Source organism: Phaethon lepturus, unplaced genomic scaffold, assembly GCF_000687285.1.
Source record: "Phaethon lepturus isolate BGI_N335 unplaced genomic scaffold, ASM68728v1 scaffold4162, whole genome shotgun sequence".
Classification (NCBI taxonomy): Eukaryota; Metazoa; Chordata; class Aves; order Phaethontiformes; family Phaethontidae; genus Phaethon; species Phaethon lepturus.
This window is the reverse complement of record NW_010525388.1, coordinates 40,809-62,774: the sequence shown is the minus strand read 5'-3', so window position 1 is coordinate 62,774 and position 21,966 is coordinate 40,809. Positions and strand designations below refer to the sequence as shown.

Sequence of the window (21,966 nt, the reverse complement as noted above, 5' to 3'; positions counted from 1 at the left end):
TGCACACAATTAGCAGTGCTTTAGGTCTGTGTCAGATTCATCATCAGAGCTAATTGATTTCAGGCACAGGCCAATCTCACCACCCAACATCATTATGCAGAGGTAGGTGGTGAGAAGGAAAACAAATCTCTGATTAAGAAAAGCATGAGGGGGAGGCACACCATTTACAAACTGCACACAGCATTCCCTCTCAGAGCAACAACAGTCTTTAAAAACATTCTGAAGGGATGCCCCACAATCAAATTTTATAGGACCACTCCAGAAGACCCCAAATTGGAGATTTTCAAATAGACCAAGCTGGCTCAAAAGGCACACATTCATCTTTATCTCAGGAGAGAACACAGTGGGGAGAAAATTTAATGATGTTTCCTGGCTTATTTCCCTGCACCCCCTTCCACCTCCACACACAAAGCAGAAGCGTGCTCCGGGGCAGGGAGGTCTGTAGAGGAAACTGTGGTAGCACACAGCATAAATATTTTTGCTTTCTAGAAATACAATCGCAACTAGCTAGCTGCATTACAGTTTCAATGCAACTCTCTGTATGTGTCGGTGGGAATATCCCAGGTCAGCATTTGTCAAAGGAAAGACACATGCACCCCTGTTCTCTTGGCATGAAAAGCATATGTTGCCAGAGCAGGAGGCAAAGCCCACACTGGAGTCCCAGGAGATAAAAGGCTGGAAACGTCCCTCCTCTCCCACATGCACAAACCAGTTACTCTCCAGACCAGGTTTTGTGCTGAGCTAGATTCTGTGTTTATGTTCATCCTTTCTAACACTTTGAAATACAGTTCTGTAATTTGTTATTCTCATCAACTGACTGCCATCTCAGTCCATGGCACAGAGCTACTTTCAGCACGTTAAAGCGGAGCGCACCGGTAGGGCTGGCTCCATGGACACCGACATTCACCAGCCCACAGAGCCTGTAAAGTGCCCAGCTGCAAGCACTGGCACATCATCATCACTACAGATGATTATATTTTTAGAACCATCTAATTAAGCCCTATTTTCCTGGCTTGAGACAGCTCTATGGTAGCTCACCTGTTCCAGCTTCAGCTCATTAATTAGAGACCTCTTCCTTCAAAGGCAGCCAGGTGCTCCAGCCAGTGCCAGGCTCAAGGTATTGTCCATCAACACCTTTCTAACAGGAACACTGCAACTGCTTTGGGGCAAGTCACATTATACATATAAGAACTGCACCCATCTCCTAAATGTTTTTCATGTAAACATGAATAAATGAATAGTTGCTGGTTTTCTCTTTTCCCTTGTTACTCAACAGAGGATGTGAATACAACATTTGGGAAGAAAATTCCTATTACATTTGGTGTCTATTTCTACTCTATGATCACTTGCACACTACTTCCTACTGTAACCTACTGTATATTTTTAGCCTTTTTTCACCTGTACATAGCTGTGAGAATAAAGTATTTATGAACTGCATTTTGACAGACACTAAAGCTTTAACTACCTTTTCTTTCAAGGTTGTTGTCCTTCTGAACTCATTTTAATCGCATTTATTCGCAATACCTTAGGAGCAGCAGAAAAAATTAAAAAAACCAATACAGCTGGGATAAACAACCCTGCTGCATGAATTTGCTGTCTCACTGAACCAAGGAAGCTCCGTGAAGCATTGGCATGTTTCTGCATCAGACTGCAAGCGAGCAACAACTGTTACAGCTTTATCGTGGTACAATATTGCTGACTGCTTCAATTAAAGTATTACGTTCTTTATTTAGATACCTCCTGCAGCCCCAACCATACAGCAGATGAGCACTTTTGACAGTTGATACTCATACCCCAACACCTTTTCCCCAGCCTTCAGGGAGGCGTATAGCAAGTGGAACACGATTTTCATCCAGTTATATATTCCCACTTCTTTTATAGATCTGTGAAAACAACAAGCTTCCCTGAATGTTCACTTCTTTGCCTAAAAAAGAAAGCTAACCAGTTAACTGCTTTGCAGGTGGATTAGTCAATATGGTGCAGTACTTCAGCAGTAGAAGCACATTTAAGGTACGTTTTAATTTACTTTTACTCCAACACAAAGGTTGCCAATGAGTAACTAGCTGCCAAACTGCAGCCTGCGCCCCAGACCAGACACCCCGCAGTGCCCTCCGCTCTCACCCGCACAGCCGAGGCGGAGGCTCCCCGGCCGCGGACAACCACAAGCCCGGAGGCACAGCCTTCATCGCGCTGCCCCACGAGTCCCCGGCCCCGGGGAGCCGGCCGCAACGCGCGCACAGGCTGACCGAGGCGAAGCATCAACCAAAGGCAAGAGATAAATGGCCGATCACAGGGCACCGAGGTACAACGCCCTCGGTGCGGAAGAAATACCAAGCAGATTACGAATAACGCCCACCCCAAAGCTAAAGAAAGACGCATCATTTTTGTCGCTGCGGAAAGGCACACTTACCAGTTTTGCTCATTCCCTTCCATCGACGGCAGGCCAGACCTCACCAGAGCACAGGGCCTTCCACCCCACAACATGGCACCCAGCCCCCACCTCACTGCCAAAGCCCTCCCTCAGGGCTGGGGCTCCCCACACTAATGGCCCGAGGGCACCAATCCCCCGAGGAGGGCCTCAACCGCCCCAAGGAGCCTCAGCTGTGGCCGCCAGCCGCACACCTGGGGGTTGCAGGCATCCCCGCCCCAGGCCCCTCGCACTCTCTTTCCCACACAAACCAGCATCCCACAGGCATGCAGGTCCTGCCCCGAATAACCGAATGATTTCTGGACGCACCACGGCTTGGGAGTCTTAAAAATGGCTTCTGCAGAGCACGGGAAAGCAAGCGGTCCAGAGCAACGCTCTGCTGTGAGCGAGCGAGCAGTGTTTTCTCCCCTTCTCTGCCCCAACGTGAGGAACCCGGTCCCATTTGACCACTCAAATGCACACGGAGCATGGAAATCCAAAACACAAATCTGTTTGTGCAATACACTTTTATTTTTATTTTTTTTAACCTTTGCAGTCATCTTGGAGTAATCATCATGTAAACAGTAGGATGGGATGGGATTACATTGAGTCGTACGCAAATGGCTCTAGAACACCTCAACGATTATGACAAGGCATTATAAATAACTTCTCTTAATAATATATATTTGCCATTTTCAGTACATTAAAGAGCTGCCGCTTATCTAGGATTAGCTAGGAAGTAGTTTAAATTGTAACCTCCGAGAAACAGGTCTCCAAATCTGAAAGTCTTTCTAAGGTTCACTAGCTCCGTAACATCTATGTCACAGGTTAAGCATAAGACTACTTGGATCAGAAGTGTTTTCTTTGTACGAGTTTTACTTGATCATTGCACAAAGCCCTATTATTTTCACTCCACCTTGGTATTTTGCAGAACTTCAAGAAAAGCTTCAGTTCCCGTTCTTCAAGTTTTTATCACCTGTATGAAACCGGTTTCTATCATTAAGGATAAGTCAGCTCAGAGATGGACACAGTAAGCAGTCTACCTTAAAGACAACAGTTCAAAGTAGTTCTAGCCCACAGACTGCCCAATAAAGCATAGTCAAAATACTCTAACACCTCTGCTACTGTATATCCCCTCCTTGCTGAGATAACCGTATAGATTTATATATATCGTACCATATGTATGGTACTTCTAGAATATGGAGATTATTTATTTAAGCAGCCTCAGGCACATTCTTAAAACATTAATGTCTGCAAGGCACCTCCCACTCCCTTGACAATCAGTTTGTGGACTTGTTTTTAGACACACAACCAACAAAAGCTTGCTAATACCTAATTAATTAATTTCAAAAAAACCCCAGAAGTTACCAAATACTTCAAAGATATACCTGAAAGTTTTTTAAATAATGGGAGATTAACTGCAAATAGCACATAATCAAGTCAAATCATTTTCTTATTACTAGGATGTGTAATGCATAAATATATGAAAATAAAATTCACAGTCAGCTTTAAAACTAGAATTCAAGTTTGGCTAATAATTCTTAACTTTTATATGTATGTTAATTTCTAAATATAACAGAACAGAGGCAGTATTATAAACCACAAGTACAGGTAAAATAGTATCACTCAAAGTTTATGAAAGAAGTAAGCTTGATAGAAAATTCCTTTTGTAACCAATAAATACAGCCACCTGAGTGCACTTCCACAGGCTTTTCACTTAGGGGGAATCCAAATCAACTGCTAAGAGACATTGAGTAGCATTTTGAATGTTAGCAGCAGCAGCGGTGTAGCTGTGGGCTTTGCTTGTTCTGACTTTGTGAATTGCTAGAGAATGAAGCAGAACTCAGTGTGTGGTGCATTAATTTTCCTTTGCATCTAAGCTGGCCTCTTCGCAATCTCACAATTCGGCTGGGGGTCAGGGGACAGACATCAGCTGACACTTAACTGAGCAAACCCAATCAGTTTCACTTCATCGGGAATCTCGGTGCCGTCGCAGCCGGAGGCCTGCAAGTACAAACAGAAACGTTCAGTATATCACACTACAAAGGAGGGTTTGGCAGCCAGGTTATAAATTTTCCCCGTATTGCATAGTCAGCAAACAGCTTACTTGAGGGAAAGCTTTCAGACTGCTCGGTGTATCCTCTGCCAGGGTCAGCCAACTGCAGCCTTAATTTTAGCAAACTCTTTTAATCAATATTAAAAATTATGAAAAAAATACTGGGAAATTAACAGTTAGAGACTCAAATTCTTTAACCCAACCTTTCCAGACTGGAGCCAAATTTGCTTTTTCATGCGAGCATGGTGTTTTCACTTGTGAAGCACCAATAACCTACACATACAGAATTCACCTTTTACCGTTGTGTTGTGGACACAAATGTCTCACAAGTCCAGCTGTCAAGTCTGTTTGGAATACCAATCCACTGAATTTTTAAAGAAGAGATTGAAGCAATCTACGGAGAGTAATAGTACTTGCAAAAGGACAGCTCCTTTCTGGCAGTACAATGTAGTGCCTAAAATTATATGGTTGAGATTCTTCAGTAAAGCCTGTCACAGTACAAACTGGCACAAGTAATCAATTCATTTTTCACAAATAACTGTAAGAATATAAAACCACCTTGCTCAGGACTGAACTGTTACTTTAGGTCCGCTTTAGAAAAATTACACATGCTGTAGGCAAAATTTTTTGATATTTTGATTTTTAAATACAAAATTTGCTTCTGTACGACAGAAGTGACTACATTTTTAATGAAGTTTTTTTATGCCCTCTTCACCTGTGTGGTAGATAAATCAAAATAGAAAACAATTGGATGAAAAGTCTGTAATGGTAAATTACTTCTGACAGATACCTTCAGACTTTTTTGGCATATCCTCCAAAAAAAGTCAGAACAATTGGTTCACCCTATAAAAATGCTCTTGATCCTTTTATGCATTAGCAGCAGTTGAACTTTAGTAGAACTGGTTTGTGTATATGTACTATAAGGAAAAGAGCTTTCAGATTGCGCACGTGAGGTGCACCTAGTGGCATTATCCACTGAGTTTTCATGACCAAAAATAAACTCACTCAATACTTGTGGAAGCATTCATCGGGCTACTCCTTCAAATTTACTTTGATCAGACACAGAGAACAGAAGTTCTGTCTTCAGAGAGTATTTCATAGGTCTTATTCCACTGAAGCAGCAAGTTAAAAGTCTGAGATGATCACCATTGGTTACTATTAAGATATCTCAATGTTTTTTGGATTGGGAATTTACCAAATAAATGGAGTTTGAATTTTGCACTTAAAATACAATGATAAAAAGAGCTAGTATTCTTAACATCATTCTACAGTTTAGCTAGGTATCAATCTCCTCAAAGCCACGTTAAGTAACATATCTAGATACACAGAGATTTTAAAATGCCTTCCTTATCAATATTGTCTAATATTTAACGCACCTGGAACCCATTAGCTTACATTTTGTGCTTAACATAAATACAACTACTATACACAAACTGCAACATACAAGAAAAGCTCTTAGTATGTTTAATTCCCTGTTTAGTGACTGAATGTATTCTTTCATTAATGGTTTTTTCCTCCCTTTTTCGTAAGAAAAATCCTTACATAAAATGCAAATTATGCTGCACAATAATTTTGTGTTTCCTTGAGCGTTGCCAAGAATACTTGTGTATTAAAGCAGCCTCTTTCCCAAAGTGTGGACAGCTGGATCCTGCAGGGAAATCATCATTCTGCGTTAGCCAAGACAACTAAGGGAGGTTTAATACTATATATGTTCTGCAGAATGACATCATTGTAAGATCAAAGATGCACTGTTGAAAAAATATGCAAGAGGGAGAACAGACCTTAAAGACAGATTCATCCAGACACCTCACTTTAGTAACTTTCTTAACCATTTTGGCAATAATTAAAGACAAAAACAGTTAAGACAGAAGTTGTTCTTTTTTCCCCAAAGATGAAAATGCTTGCTGTTTGAACAGAAATATTATATGCCAGCAAAATATCAGCAAAAGCAATCTGCAAGCAATGAGATAATAAGCAGATTCCTTGTCCACAAGTAGTAGTAACTAATCCTAGACTGAAGAGCACTTTAGGATTAGCTATATTCAGACTTTGAATCCCCATGAAATATTTACCCACAAAATGTGTTTTAATCAAGTTAATCAAGTGCTCTCAAATTCAGTGAGACCTTGCTAAGAGGTAACAAAGACTCAGTAGGGCATACAAACAAATGACAGAGTTCTCTTAGGCAACAATTCATTTAGCTACTCCACTACACCATATAGAAACAGGCAGAAACAGAAAATATATTAAAGCAATCCAAGGATAAGAATAAATTAGGATACTTCTTGTGGTTATGTTCTGTTCCCGGGAAATAGGGAACTAATGCAGGAAACCTAGGTTAAAAATATCAGGAAGAAACTTAGGTTAAAAATGACATCAGGAATTGTTACCTAGCCAATGGAACTTACCGCGAGAAGGGACAAAGACATTGATTTTGGATTGTCTATTAATTCCAGTTATGGTAAGTAGTAGGATTATAACAGCATTCACTCACTGGAATCTGAAATATCACTATAACTAACTGCACCCCAGCAATAAACCCAACTGAATCACGGAAATACCCTAACCTAAATTTTCAAGTAGATTTGTTTTCAACTTATATAAACATTAACTGGATACTACATTTTGCTATTTCAAGCCTCTATTTTAAGTGTGTGAACTAGAAACCCAGACTTCTACAGAGCCTCTGGAGTATCTATATATCTAAATGCTCTCGGTCAGATGCTGTTGACTATACAATAAAGCTAAGTCAGACGTTTAGACAGCAAGAACGCAGATCAGCTGCAAAAAGAGAAGCATCAGCCTTTAAGCTATATATAGATAGTAAGGGCTACAGGAACAAAACAATTTGAGTTACGTATCCTTACTCCCCCACCCCAACCCCTTCCCAAAATAAGTGTGTAGGTTCTGGTGACTCTACTGGACTGTAGAGGAAAAATGAGTCCAAATGATTTGGTCAGTTTACTCAAATCTGTATTTAAGAAATGGCATGGGAAGAACAATCCTGAATTAATGCATTATTATCAACTAGGTCACTTACTCTCTAAAAATGGCTCTCTACAGCCCATCTGAAGCAGCTGCTTTTATAAACAAAGCTGTGATTCTGGAGACCTACTTATCTAACAGACATTCAAGTCTAGTCTTTCATACACAGCTGAGTCACTCTCAGCAAGGGGTGCTGAAAACTAATTGGTAAGAGTTTGGTATTTACATAGCTAATCATTCAATGGCTTTAGGTATGTAAATTTTTCAACTTAATTTTAGCAAGAAATAAAAACAAATACAGCACATCAATTCTGAATTAAGTTTTTGCAATGTAAAGTTATTAATATTAAATGAGAACTACCATGATAGCATCAGGATTGAGCAAAATTAGGACCCATGGTCCAGGGCAGCACAGCTGACAAAATGCAGCACAGAAAACAGTCCCAGGCACAAAACTACAACTGATGTATACAGAAGACAGAAAGAGGTGATGAGGGAGAAACAGTAATGAAATACAGTGCGAGCAAGATCAACTTGCAAGTGTGGATGGTCAACTGAAAGAAGGTTGAAGGGAGGAACTAAGGAGAAGCAAGCAGTGGAGAGGGCGACCTGCATGCAAGAAAAATGGTGGCAGGCGTTGGAAAAAATGGGATTGGAACAAAACATCCGTTAGCAAAGGACACTTCAGCCAGGGCAGAGCTGAGGCAGTGAGGGTGGAGAAGGGTTAACCTAACAGCTACAGTTTGCTCTGCTTTACCTGTTTCTACAATTCTTCCCAGGGGTTTTCTCCCTGCAGTTTCTCACCTAAACCTCAGACTTTCTCAGAACTCTTGTGAATGAACCGCCTTCCCCCTGCACAGTTACAGAGCTGTGTGAGCGTACATATCCCTAAATGTCCTGTCAAAATAGGGTTTAGGTTACTTTTCTCACAGATGGCAATTTCAATCATCTTCTCTGTCAACACATTTATTCAGCAAAATAGCTGTAAATGAGATAAAATCCAGACTCTGTGTGAATACTGTGATAATTAGTTTGTTTCTTCCCTTCGTGCTTTTACTTACCAACTTAAAAGTCAATGTTTTCAAGGCCTTTGGATCATCTACTATCTTCTGTAAGTTAGCAGCAACTGTAAAATAAAGTATGAAAAAAAAATAATTTACAGAAAATTGCATTCAACATGACATCAAGCCTCGTGCTGAATCTTCTACTTCATTCTACACACATACATGTCTCTGAATTACCACGTGGATCATTTAATCACTCTCTAGCTGTCGTTTGAAAGTCAAGAGGGCAGTCAGGCTGCTGTAAATGCTGCATCCTTTCTTTTGCAGTCACTGATACTTTCTGACTACGTTAACTGACTCAGGCGAAAAATCTGCCTGAAAACCAGGTGACAGAAAAAACCCCTACTAATTTTCAGCTTAGTCTATTCCACAAACAATTAACAATCACACAAATGCAAGTACAGGGAAAATGGGAGAATCACACAGGCAAGGATAATCTGATGGCTGTCATGATTTCCATCATGTTTCCACTACAGCCAGGGCCACCATCAGCACAAGTTTTTAGGAGAGGGCTGAGCTCACTATACCCCCTAACTTCTGCTTCTCCCGGTTTTATGTGTGTGCTTCTGTCCCTTTTTTGGGCCGGCATGAGTACCCACACTCTTGGTAGACTGTTACAACTCACTACCAAAAGGAAAATGAGCAAAAATAAGAGTCATACAAAAGGAGCTGATCTTCAAACTACTCTCTCAGTAAGCATGACCGACATTTAACAGCAATAAACAACTTAACTAAATCTACAGAGCCCAAGTGTCCAGAGAAGGAAGCTGTATGCCGTACCAGAAGTAGTAGGAAGGGAATAATTTACTCCTGGAAAACAGAGGAGAAGGCAGGAAAATAATAAAACCTTTTCCTATCAAACATCTAAGTCTCACTTTTAATTGGTCTATGTTTTACATTATTGCTACCATTAATCTTGACCAAAAAATTGTCTGCTTTCAGCTTTGTACATTAACTAAACTTGCTCCCCAGCTCTGCACAGTCATAGATCCTGAGCTAACTCAGACCAAATCATGGAGAGCCTTTGTTCAACACTGACTTATGAGCGCAACAGGACATCAGCATGAGATAAAGACTCCACGCTTGGCAGAGCTGTTTAGGCAAGATTTTGAAAAGGAAAACAAACAAGTATTAAGTAGCAGACATTTCTTAGTATGCTGAGTAGGTAAGTACCATAAAGCAGAGAAGCAAGAAACCAGATGTTCTCCATAAATAATACTTTCCACAGACTTCATAAGGTGGAAGATGCACAGCAAACATTTGCATGTTGATTGTCCTACTGCTACAGTCAGGTTCCTACTTCCTCCATCTTCTAACATCACGAAGATAAGATTTTCATTCCTACTGTACCTGATCAAATATGATTCACTGTGTAGTAACAGAAATTGGCCTCACAAAGGGAAGAACAGTATTTGGCGAGGGAATTTAGAGAAGTAAACAAGTAGGCCAATCTACCACTGTTAAGTGCACTTTAACTGGGGGGAGGTCTGTGTCTTATTTTCTTTATACCACTGAAATGGCACCAAGGATTGTTTATACACTTGCAACAAATTTGACCAGGGATGAAAAGGTGTTTGAAACTAAAAACAAGACTTAAAAGCAAGAACAAGGTACATTTTGTAGAGAATACTTTTTGGAAAGAGAAAAAATTAACCTTCACAGTTAAATGAACTCAACTGCAGGCACTACAACAAAAAGTCTTTCTGTTTTTAAAGCTTCATTATTCACAATCTTCTTTATTCTAGTCATTACAAACAATTTTTATTTTAGTCGCACAATTCGCTTCCACAATCAGTAAGTCAATTTTATTGCAATACCTCCTACCTGATAAAATACATGCAAATACAGATAATGCTTTTTGTTACAATTAATACTTAGAACCTCATACGTAGGCAAAAAGGAGTGTTCAGCCTCATAGCTCCTGAAGCCAGGATAGAATAGCTTCAATTTTTTATGTCCTAAAAATCTGTAAAATAGGATCATGCACTCAGGTGCAGCTCTGGCTTATCCAAATCCCAGTAAAACATGTCTTGGAAAAAGAACGAACAAATTCTCCAGTTAGTGTTAGCTGGCTTCACCGAAATGGAGACAGTGCTACAAAACCAGATAGGAGCTGGGTTCTAAATCCAACCATTTCTAACTTCACCTCTTATAAAATGTTACGAAAAGATGAGCTTCAAATGCATGCTTGTCTTCAGGATGGACAGCCTTTCCTTTAGTGTTGAGCAGCTGTGGAACAACTAAGGCAGGTCAATATGCTGCTTGGCTATTTTGCCTGAATGCACAAACTTCCAGCTGCCTTTAGGCAAAGTTACTGGCAAAGTTACTATTCCCACATTTGCAAACAGCAGCCCATTATCAGCAAGTGTTTTAATGAATTATCATACAGTGGAAAGCACTGAGGACTTCACAAGTAGTATAAAAATCTTAAAAAAACCCTAACCTTCCTGCTGATTCTTTACCAGAGAAGAAATTAAAATTTTCAAAGCAAAAATAGCAAAATATAAACTAGCAGTATTTGTAAATAGTTATTTCTAATTACTTTTTTTTTTTAATTAAACACCATAACAGAAAGGAGTGATGTTTTAGATGGATGTCATTCTTCAAGAAAACTGCTTTTCAAAGAACAGTGCTCATTAAAAGGGCTCCAGGGACACAGTTTTATTTGTTCACTTTTCTTTACTTTTAATATAAGCACAAGCCAAAAACCTTTACATATAAAATGCTAGAAAAACATTCGAAGCAAGAATATTAAATACGCTTTATTTTTGCTTCTCTGATGGGCCATAACTAGAGTGTGACACATTTAATCAAAGAGAAGATTAGGAGAATCTAAGGGATTTAAGATGTTTTCAGGCTACGCTTGAAAATGAGAAAGCAGACCTGCAAAGAGTTCATAATATTAGAATACAAGTTTACATAAAAAATAGGCACACCTGCAGTTTCCTACAGAGACATCTTTTCAATTTCAGTTATACATATTCAGCATTTTCCAAGTAAAATTAGCGTTTTACCTGTGACTTTTGGTACTTTGTGTTTTACATTTTCTGGTCCTTACAGAATGGCAGTAAAAATGATTTTGCCAAAATAATGTCATTAATCCCATTCAGTGAAGCCACCACACCGTGAATGCGAATCCCCCCAAAGACCTGCTCTTTCTGCAATATCTGAAAGCATACATAATTAACATCAACATCAAATACGTACATGTAATTACCTAGCAAGACCATACAGTCTTGCTGGTATCTTTTTAATTTTTCTAGCTCCTTGCTTTTGTTTTGTTAGGTCTTGTCCTTATTTAGACTGCAAGGCCAAAAATTAGAGGCAACTGTCTGAATTTGGATACCTAAGTCTGCATTTCAGGAAACTACTTAAAATAGGGGTGTTGTTTTGTTTGTTTGTTTTTTTAAGGGATGAGACAATTATTATCCTTTTCACCTTAGTGCAAGCCAAACGTTCTAAGACCTGAGTAAGTGCATGGTACTGGGCATGTCTTTCTGCACCTAAACACCCTGAAGATCTGGGCTCGACTGGCTACTGGAATCTTTTGGGGCCTGATATAGTCAGATAGGAAAAACAGCTGTAACCCATGAACTGCAGGTGCCCATGGCATCTCTAGTTTAGTTAAGTTCCTTTAGAAATAGAGCCTGCAGCACAGGCAGAAGCCATCCAAGCAGTTGAAAGTCCTTCCTGAAAGCCAGCCTGCAGTGCCTTCCAATTATTTCTCCAGCAAATTTGGAGATCCCATCTTAACTACAGTAAAGACATCCTCGAAATTACAAGTAGAACAACGTATTCTAGAGTGGAATACTCATGCTACTTTAAATGCAATTTAAGACAACAGTTGCATTAAATATAACTGACTTACCACTCTTAAGAATATGCTTCTAAAAATGTGTGACTATAGCTAAATCTACACAGTCTGGACCACTAAGTATGTAAAGTCTCCTGAAATATACCAAGAAATTCACGTCGCACGTAGGCTCCCAACAGTAAATAATGTTCTCACATACAAGCAGTTGCCGCTGCTGTTCAGCCCTATTCAGAATTACTGATTGCATCAGGCAAGAAAGAACAACAACTACTTTGAAGTGGAACTGCTGTTAGACTTTACTGATGAACGTCTCCCCCAGGTACTAAATTTAAGCTCTTTTCATCAAGGAAAATTATTTACTAGGTTGAGACTTACTAACCCTCCTAGTATAGTTCACGTACAAAGTTTTAATTGCGTTTAAATAAGGAAAATGAGGTTAAAGTTTCTAAAGGCGGATGAAGGTAACCACCTCTGCAAACACTAAGGAGGAAAATCACCATCCCACTCTCACTGCCTCTCCCTCCCCCACGATCCCAACAATTCTGCTGTTGCAAGCCCGTGAACAAAGTCAATTTGATACAGTAATGTTCTCCCTCAAGTGAAAAGGGGTTTCACATTAGGAGTTTCCAGAGAGGTAAGAATCGCTCTCTCTAGAGATACTTAAATTATTTGGAAGTGGAGAGTGTTGTAAAATATATGTCTCTGGATTCTACTTTACGCCTTATCTCTAAGTATACTACAGTTCCTACTGACAAAGCCATTTTTCTTTGAAGTACTCTAAAGTCATGCCTTGGATGTTGTACTTCTGAAATTCATAGTGGCTTAGCAGCACTAATTGACAATTGCAAATCCTGTTGGGAATTCACTGTTTCTACACGGCCTGGATATACTACACTCAACTTTATTTTGCAGAGTGTTTTCTCAAGAAATGGCCATGCTCCTATAAAAGTCAGAAGAAGAAACATGAACAAGATAACTGCAGGAAAAAATTAAGTGGTAATGGAAAAACCTTTGCCAGCAGTAACCTCAGGTAAATAAAGTATACTTCAAATCATGCCTTGCAGCAAAATCCCTCTTCAAGTGTTAGCAGCAGTTAGCACAACAGGCTTTTTGTTGTTTACAACAATAAATGAGGTGCCGTTCCGCTTTCTTCAGAAGGCTTCTGAAGGACATATAATCAACTTATGTACCACAAATCATTCCAGGTTCTTTCGCAGGTTTTCTCAGTGACAAATGGTTGTGCCACTCTATCGAAGGAAGTGTCTGCACTTGCAGAACATGCAATAGGATAAAAGGTCAAACCCAGCATATAAATATACACAACACAGGCTGCTAATTGCAGATGTAATAAATAAAAAACTCCCACATAAATATGTATGCTAGAGGACTGTAGTTATCTAGAGTATACTACAAATTACTACATACTATATGACAGTTTTGGCCTATCACCTTAGTTACAATTTTTAAATAACTGATCAATATAAGCTGAGGTAACAGAACAAGAGAGGCCATCTTCAAGATCACAAATAAATATAAGAGATAAACCACACTTTGGGCAGTCTCAAATAGCTGTTTTGCTCCTGTAATGTGACAGGACTCTGCTTGGTTATTTAAAATTCTTAACACAGCATGAAACCTAACCCTAATGGCTTCTGAATAGGGAAAACTTCTGGAAAATCTAAAATTAATGAGACAGTAAATAAAGCTATATGAAGTACAGTAGAACTATTTCCAGTACAATGCCAACCCAGCCAACTGAGCCAGAGCCATCTGGCATAAACACAGACACAAGCAGAATCTAAAGCTTGAGATGGTATTTCTGGGTGGCTCTCAAAAGAATAATGATTCATCTGCTTTTCAATTTTGAAAAGAGTTAGATGGGGAACCTCTGACAGTATACTTAGGTTCAACAGTTTGCAAAGCTATTGCATATTGTAGTCCTAAAATTCAGGTATGAGGAAAGGGAAAACATTACCCAGGCACAAGATTACTGTCAGAAAAAAAAAAACAAACTGAAAAATGGTAAGAAATTTTTCTGAGAAAATGAAAAATATTTTTAGTAAGTGAAATTATTTTTATGCATTCCAAGACTCAGTCTGTAAGAAATAGCCACCTTCAGCTGCTCCCTGCTTCATCAACCATGTTGCTGTTGGAGAGGCAAAACTCAAAGCTCCACAGATATATTGGCTTTCCTGATGATTGTTTCAACCATTACCTCTTCCCCAACTGTAGGCAGTTATTTTTTCATTTTCATCTGCTACATGGAGGTCTACATAATTAACTGCCTTGGGAGTCTGCTGATTTGAGGATTAATGCTGTATTCTCCTGTATGGGTCTTAGGAAGTAGGACGCCTGAGTGACAGGGAATGCTTTTCAATGGAATTATCACTGCTGAAAATTCAGCTGCTAGTAGGCCTTTCCTCCTATGGAAATGGGCTTGAGGCAGTTTCACATATTGCAAGAGGTTCATTGCAATATATACATTAATTTATATTTCATTCTACACAGTGGCTTTCATGCATTTGCAAGTTCATAATAAAATCAAAACTAAGTTTTAAAACCTGGCTAGCACTGGATTATAGTATATTATGCAAACAATCAAAGCAATCAACCTTTAGAGCTTTGGTAATAATTTAGATAATATTTAGGCAGTAAGTCAGATCTTATCTAATATTATTCTAATAGACCACGAACTGTCTGCATGAAAGAGTAAAACGCGTTTCAAAGAGAGGTCAAAAAGGTCTTATAAGTAAAGCGTGATTCCGTTAGTTCACCCATCAGGATGCTAGTCATAAAATCCCTTTTGTTTATGTTGCTTGAGAGTAGTAGCAAGGGAAATACTAAAGCGTTTTGAGGTCTGTGACAGCTAACTAGCAAGTGTTTACTGCTAGAGGACTGCAAGGAGTTAGACATGATTCCAATGAGAAAGAAATCAGAGAAAATAAAAAGATCAACAGCAAGCTTGGCTTCTCATCTGAGAAAGCTATTGGATACTGCTAAGGAAGAAACATTAAAAACATTTAGAAACATATTATTTATGAAGAAGGCTGTCATTAGGAATTTATCTAAGGGAGGTTAAGGCTCACAAATTCGTCTGAATTCTCAAAGTACACTGCCGAATCAGTAGATACCGGTAGAGACAGTAGAAACTAATCTACATTTCAACATTCGATACTTTAATATCCAACAGCTTGATTTGCAGCCTCACAATCAGAAAACACAGCTTGAAGAGGACAGCTACAGGACAACAGAAGGCCGAAGCAGTTCTCCCTTGAAAGGAACACTGAGAGACTGAAAAAGCATCCTTATGAACAGGACTACAATTTCACATTGCAATTGCCACAGCTTAAAGTAATTATTAAAACCACTTGAGCCCTGTAGTTCATATTCTGAGCCCCAATATTGTAGACATGGTAAACCCAGGAATGTATGCTGTTTCATATGTGTATAAAGTACGAGGCATGAGGAAGAACTGTACCACATAAAACCTCACCTCCCGAACAATGGCCCAAGAAACGAGGCAATACTTCAAATTATACACAGAATACTCACAGTGGCAAGTTGTGCTCCCCCTAGTGAGTACCAAAATCTGTGCTGATTTAACTTGCATATTAATTCATTTATTCTATATAGACAACCAAGATTTAGGCTCGTTCACGTCTCTTTAGACTTTTTTAAGGACATTAACTACTAGTCTGGCATCAGCGTATCTTGTTGCAAAAAAGGAGGGGGGAAAAAAGTGGGACCAAAGTTTTTACGACTAATCGGTTATGTTGTTACTCAAGAGTGGAACAGGCAAAGGCATGCAAGAGACATCAGGGACATACATTCCTGATTGACCTCTACAGACAAATAAAGACCTTAAATATTTATCCTTGCTGAAACTGAAAAAAATAAAAGAGTTTATTGAATAATAGTAGGCCCCAAACATCTTCACATTAAGATCCATTGACATGGGGTATTAATACCCAGAGGTCACAGACAAAAATCGGAAAACTGAGGACTGAAAGTAATATACAAGGTTCCATTTTTGTTTAGGTAGCTGATGGAATAATTCCCACCAAACAGAAGCAGTATATTTTATGAAACAGAAGCGCTATATCAAAATGAAAAATGAAGTAAGTTAGTGCTACCTGTTTCAATTCCAATAACATATTATTAAACTCACAAATTCTCAATTATTTAGTATGGATATCTGATCCCAAGGTCACATTTTACATTCTACAGTCTGTGGGGAAAAAAAAGACTGAAATTGTAATAATTTGTTATTTATTCAATTAAAATGTTATTATAACTGGCAAATTGTACCTTTTCCCAGAAACTTATGAAAGAATAGAAAGTTGATCTTTCAGATTGATTTTTTTCCCCAGAGTGTATGTGAAGAACACTTAGGCAAACCACCGCAGATTTAGAACAAAGTGTTATAAAAAGTTATGTAGAATATATTTGGATACTTAAATGCTTATCTATCTCAGACCTTGATTCTGTGTGTGTCTAATGGCGTAGATAATCCAGAAAGATGAGGGAGGAGTATATACATATTTCACAATTTCCCCTTCATTTTGAGAAAATAATTTTTATGATCCTGAGCATTCTAAACCTCAGTCTAGTCTCAAATGAACATTTACAACAAAAATTTAGACCTGCTGCCCAACACTGCTAGTAGGGATATTTAACAAGCCTGAGATATTACAATAAATTGTGCTCATAAATTCTCTATACAAAAGAATGAGTCAGAGTACAAGGTTGAAAAAATCGTTTGCCAGTGACTGAACGTAGAAAGCAAGTGCTAGCTTTCAGACAAAGGTTTTGACAACAGTTTGATAGTCATGAAGACATTGAAGACAGCTCTAACAAATACCTTCATCATGCTGGATTAGAGTTGAAATGTAGGTCTATGCAGAAATGAGGCAGGTCACATTCTGCTATGCATATTATTACTTGGTAATCTCCTCTCCCCATCAGATCTTCACAACTCCTTCTGTCCCGAGTTCTGCTATGAATTATAGATATTGCTCTGACAAAACTATTAAGATGATGAAATAGCAGCCAGGCTACTTCAATACCTTATATCTGAAACTTGAAACAAGGAAAAATAGATTTAGAAAAGACTCCCTGATGTGCAGGAGTTAGGTTCTGAAATAGACTACCTCTAGTTTGAAGAGCCTCAATAAATCCTTATTTTGACATACGAACCACTTGCAGAGAAGTGAATGCCAAGGAAACAAATAACAGTAACTAAATTACTATTGAAAAGAGGAACATTACTTACATTGCTGTCTTTTCAATTTCTGATTAAATTCACAGTTGTCTTTTTTTGTTTTAACTAGAAAGGAAAGACCTTGAAACTACAATTCAGACCTGTGAGGGCAGAGAACACACTTCAGGCCTAAGAGTTTATCACCTACTGTATCAGGCGAAACCCAAACTAAGCCCACTAATAAACAGATGGATTTATTCCTCATTTACATCGTTAAGTAGGAACTGGTGGACTGCATGCTGAAAAAAAGAACTTTCTTTGAAGGCAACTGCCAACTCCACCTTTTTTTTTTTCCTTAAAGTAACTAAAAATTATCATTTACTTGATCATGGCTACAAGATAAACACATTCACTATGATACACAAGTACACACACACGTGTAGAGAATAATTTGCACACTTGGAGAATTTCTTACACCACATATTTACAGTTCTGCCACAACCCCCATTGCAGCGGCGGTGATTATTCACCTAACCACAACATTGGTTTTTTTCACCTTGAACTTGTAAGTTTCCACCACACTGAAAATTCAGCAAGGTAGGAACTTGCATGAAACCAGCCAGTTTCAAACCACATACTTTCTCAAGTGCATCTTTTACAGACAACACATATAGCTAAAGTAACTTTGAAGGTGCAATTAGATGCAAAGCTTGATCACCTTTGGGTGTACCTCAAGCTTCCAGAACTCCCGGCAGTCTAGTCATTATGAGTCACCCTTCAAAGCATTAGCTCTAAATGAGCCAGATGTGTTGAAATATTTAAGTCCTTAGTTAAACCCTGGGGATTTCAAAGATACTCTCCTATCTGTAATGCATGCGCATATCTTGCTAAAGAGATCCGGAGTTATGTTCACACACTGAAGGCACAAGAGTTTCTACAAAATACCTTAAAATACAGTCAGGTTTTCATTAAATTAGTAAGTTTCCTTTCTGGATAATACATTAAAAAGTAAACACAAAGTATTCAGCGTATCATTTGAAATTAATTGTTAGGGTCTATAAAAGGCATTTTCTCATTAGAAAGTTTATAGGTACATTGAGCTTTGGAATACATAAAAATGTGATACACAACTAAAAATTCAGTCATTTCACTCAGTTTGAACCACAAGAATAAACAGACACAGGAAAAAACAAAACTTCTAACAAGTTCCCTCAAAGATTACAAAAACCAGTGCATCTCAAAACATTACTGCTATTAAGTGACAAATGTATGCTGCCTTCAAACGGTAGTGCTATCAAAGTCACCTCCCATGGCAACATTACTGCTCTTTGAGGACATAAATTAATGCAGTATGTTTTCTAGTCGTGCAGCACTATCCCATTTTCTGATTACAGTAAGATGGTAAGCTGGAATTAGTTGAACAAAAGGCATTACTTCATTCAGTTTCAAAGACGATTAATCTAACAAGACAAAGTAAACTAGGTACAAGCAAATGCAGAGCAAAACCAAGGAAAGCAAAAGGATATTCACTGTGTAACTCTGTGGCTTTTCTACGAATTGGATTATCAGCGCCACTATGAGTTAAGATGTCGTTACAGACAGTATACTAACAAACTGGGCTTCTGCTTTTTCACCTTTCCATTTTGGTATGAAAGTACCTTCGGCATCAGCAGATGTGATACTGTAAGGCAGTCAGCTGTTTCAATTTCAAATGCTTTAATACTGTGATTAAGTGTGAACCATACATATTACTTACTGTTTAATATCCTTTGAAATAATGTCATTCTGGATTTGGACAGAAACATGTTCTCTGCACTCACGGCCAAATAACCCATCCACAGCCATGATTTTTTTTTTTTTTTTAATTCTAGATGCCAATTTAAGTCCTGTGTACTTACCAAGGTATCTGCACTAAATAAAAAGGCTATTCCCAACACCCCTCAAAAAAAAAAAAAAAAAAAAAAAAAAATCCAACAGTGCCAAAACCTTTAGTCAAACTGTTATGGCATCTATTATATTCACACTTCTAAGAAAATTTTCAAGATGTTGATGAAAAAGCTTGCTACTTTCAAAATATGATCTCACTTCAAAATATGATCTATTGGGTTTTCAGCTGGTTCTTCTAAACCCATTAGGCCTTTCAGCAGGAAGCTTTTGTTTTGACTGACTAAAAGCTGTTCCTGTGGTTACTAAGTGGATACCTGGGTCTGGCTCCAACACCAAAGACAGATATCCATTTACCAGTAGTTAATATCCAGTGTATTTAAAAGTGAAGGTACATATTCCACGATGCTCAAGGTATTCACACTTTTTGACAAAAAATACCTAAAATAAAGGTACATTAATGTAGTGAAGGGCAACTGCCCATTTCTTGATGGCATGGATATCAAGGCTTTTATTTAAGCAGTATTCAGGAAAGGAAATATTTTTTTTAATTTAATAACTGCAAACACTGCAATTTAATAACTGTAAATACATCTTTAGGTTCTGAAATTTAAGCAAAGCCTCTAGAAGATTAACTATAGCCTAAAACTTCACTGAAATGATGTGCATATTGTATACAGCAGTGAAGTAGGATTGCAGCTATGTGATTTTCAACAGAACTGACTGTTGATATGATTTGAGTTTCCTTTATGGTATCACAAATATAATAAAGCATTACTAGGTGAATGTTTACTAGCTAATATACATACATGGCATATACACACAGAGACATATGTCATCTCAAAATGTATTTGAAAATGTTCCAGATCTTTCATGTGATTTAACATAGCTATTTTGGTACTGCATAAAAATACTTTATCAGCTAGATACTAATGCCTACATATAAGCCCCAAGACTCATTCCCCTCTGCAAACGCAAACTCTAGTCTGCTTTTAAACTAAATTCTCTGCACTGATTCCCTTGATGTAGAGACCTCCTGTGAAACAATGCTACTGTCAGTAAGAACAGAAACCAGTCAATCGTAGCCAGAACTGAACATGCAAGATGGGATTTTTGCTTCTCTGCAGAACAGGTAGCTGAACTTACTGCTTATCAGAATGGAAATCTTCCCAGGAAGCCTGTGTTAAGTGAAGCAAATCCAGCAAGACTCAAAAGGTGAAGCGTGTTGATGCTTAGCAGCAAATTCTATAAAACTTACATGTCAGCTGGTCCCCACTAACAGCTTCAGCTCACGTATGCCATGGCCGTACTTTCCACAGCAGCTTTTGCTGACTCCTATTGAAGTGTCCTTTCAGATGCTGTTACGCCAACAAATAGTTGAGTTCAACATAAGCACAGGTATTTTCACCTTTCTTTTTTCTCCCAGCCTCTACACGTTCCAACATCCATTAAAAGAAACTACAGGAACTACTTTTATGAGACTATCTCAGAACTTTTGTTTTCATTCATGTTATAAAGGCTGTATTTCTGCATGCTTCAGCTAAAAAGTGAAAGGTAATTTATCATCTGCTTTCAATCTGGAAGCTAATGGAATCAGTTCTTCTGCTGAAGAAGGTTAACCAAGCTCTTCTATTCTATTACCCTCTTCCTATATAGGAAGTTTTTAAACCTTTTAATTTCAAGGGAACAAGGTGGCAAAATCATTTTACACAGAAAATTATGTTTTGTAAGCAGATTTACACTTTCAGCATCATCTGCTCTCTTATATGACCTATTACTTTAAACTAAGGGACTGAAATATTTCTTAAGACTGCAATTTCTGAAATTTGCAATAATCTCCTTGCATGCAAGTTGTTTTATTCCATGCCCATACAACATTTAGCCAGTTTTCCCAAAGCAAATCACAAACATATTCTAACTTAAGTCCAACTTCTCTCTTTTTTTTTTTTTTTAGTTAAAAGTAAAATTGCATTTAGCAGAACTTGTCTTTCAGTAAAACATAAAATCTAAAGTCATTTTCTAGGAATATTAACAACGTCCAAACAAATTTGAAAACTTGAACAACTTCACAGGTGAAGCAGACACAAAAGTCAAAATTGTAGTACAAAGTCATGCAAGAATTTGCGCCTGTGGAATTTGAGGTAAATTACAACAACACAGAAGAATTAACATATAAACTGATTATAATTAATGAAATTAAATTTAAGTTGAATGCTTTCAGTTATATACAAGAAATTTCCCTACTTCTTTTTAATACCACAATAAAAAGATAAACAGGAAGGAACAGAAAGGACCATCATAGTGCTAAAAATCAAAGTCTGATGCAATTCAAAGCAGGGACAAAGCAAGGAAATACGCTTTTATTATTAACTACACAGTGTCTCTAACTAAGACTGCTAGGGAAAAACCTTACTTAATTAAATGAGTAAAAAAGATGGGACCAAAGTCCCATCGCTGAAGCCTTGAGTGATACCTAGCTTCATCTGCCTTTCCCCCATCACTTGCCCTGAAAGATGGTAACAAATCCCATTCATGGTGCCATCTCCATAGAACTTT

The 21,966-nt window shown here is 38.2% G+C and overlaps 1 protein-coding gene across 1 annotated transcript in view; it reads right to left on the bottom strand.

The window, feature by feature from the left end:
- Window positions 1-3,593: 3,593 nt before the first annotated feature.
- Window positions 3,594-21,966, bottom strand: part of LOC104617407 (STE20/SPS1-related proline-alanine-rich protein kinase-like) — a gene marked incomplete at its 5' end in the record, with an annotated part of 42,251 nt that continues 23,878 nt past the window's right edge. Inside the window, 2 exons of the mRNA XM_010282722.1 lie at window positions 3,594-4,411; window positions 8,510-8,574. Coding sequence (XP_010281024.1) covers window positions 4,337-4,411; window positions 8,510-8,574 — 140 coding nt within the window. The remainder of the gene's footprint in view (window positions 4,412-8,509; window positions 8,575-21,966) is intronic.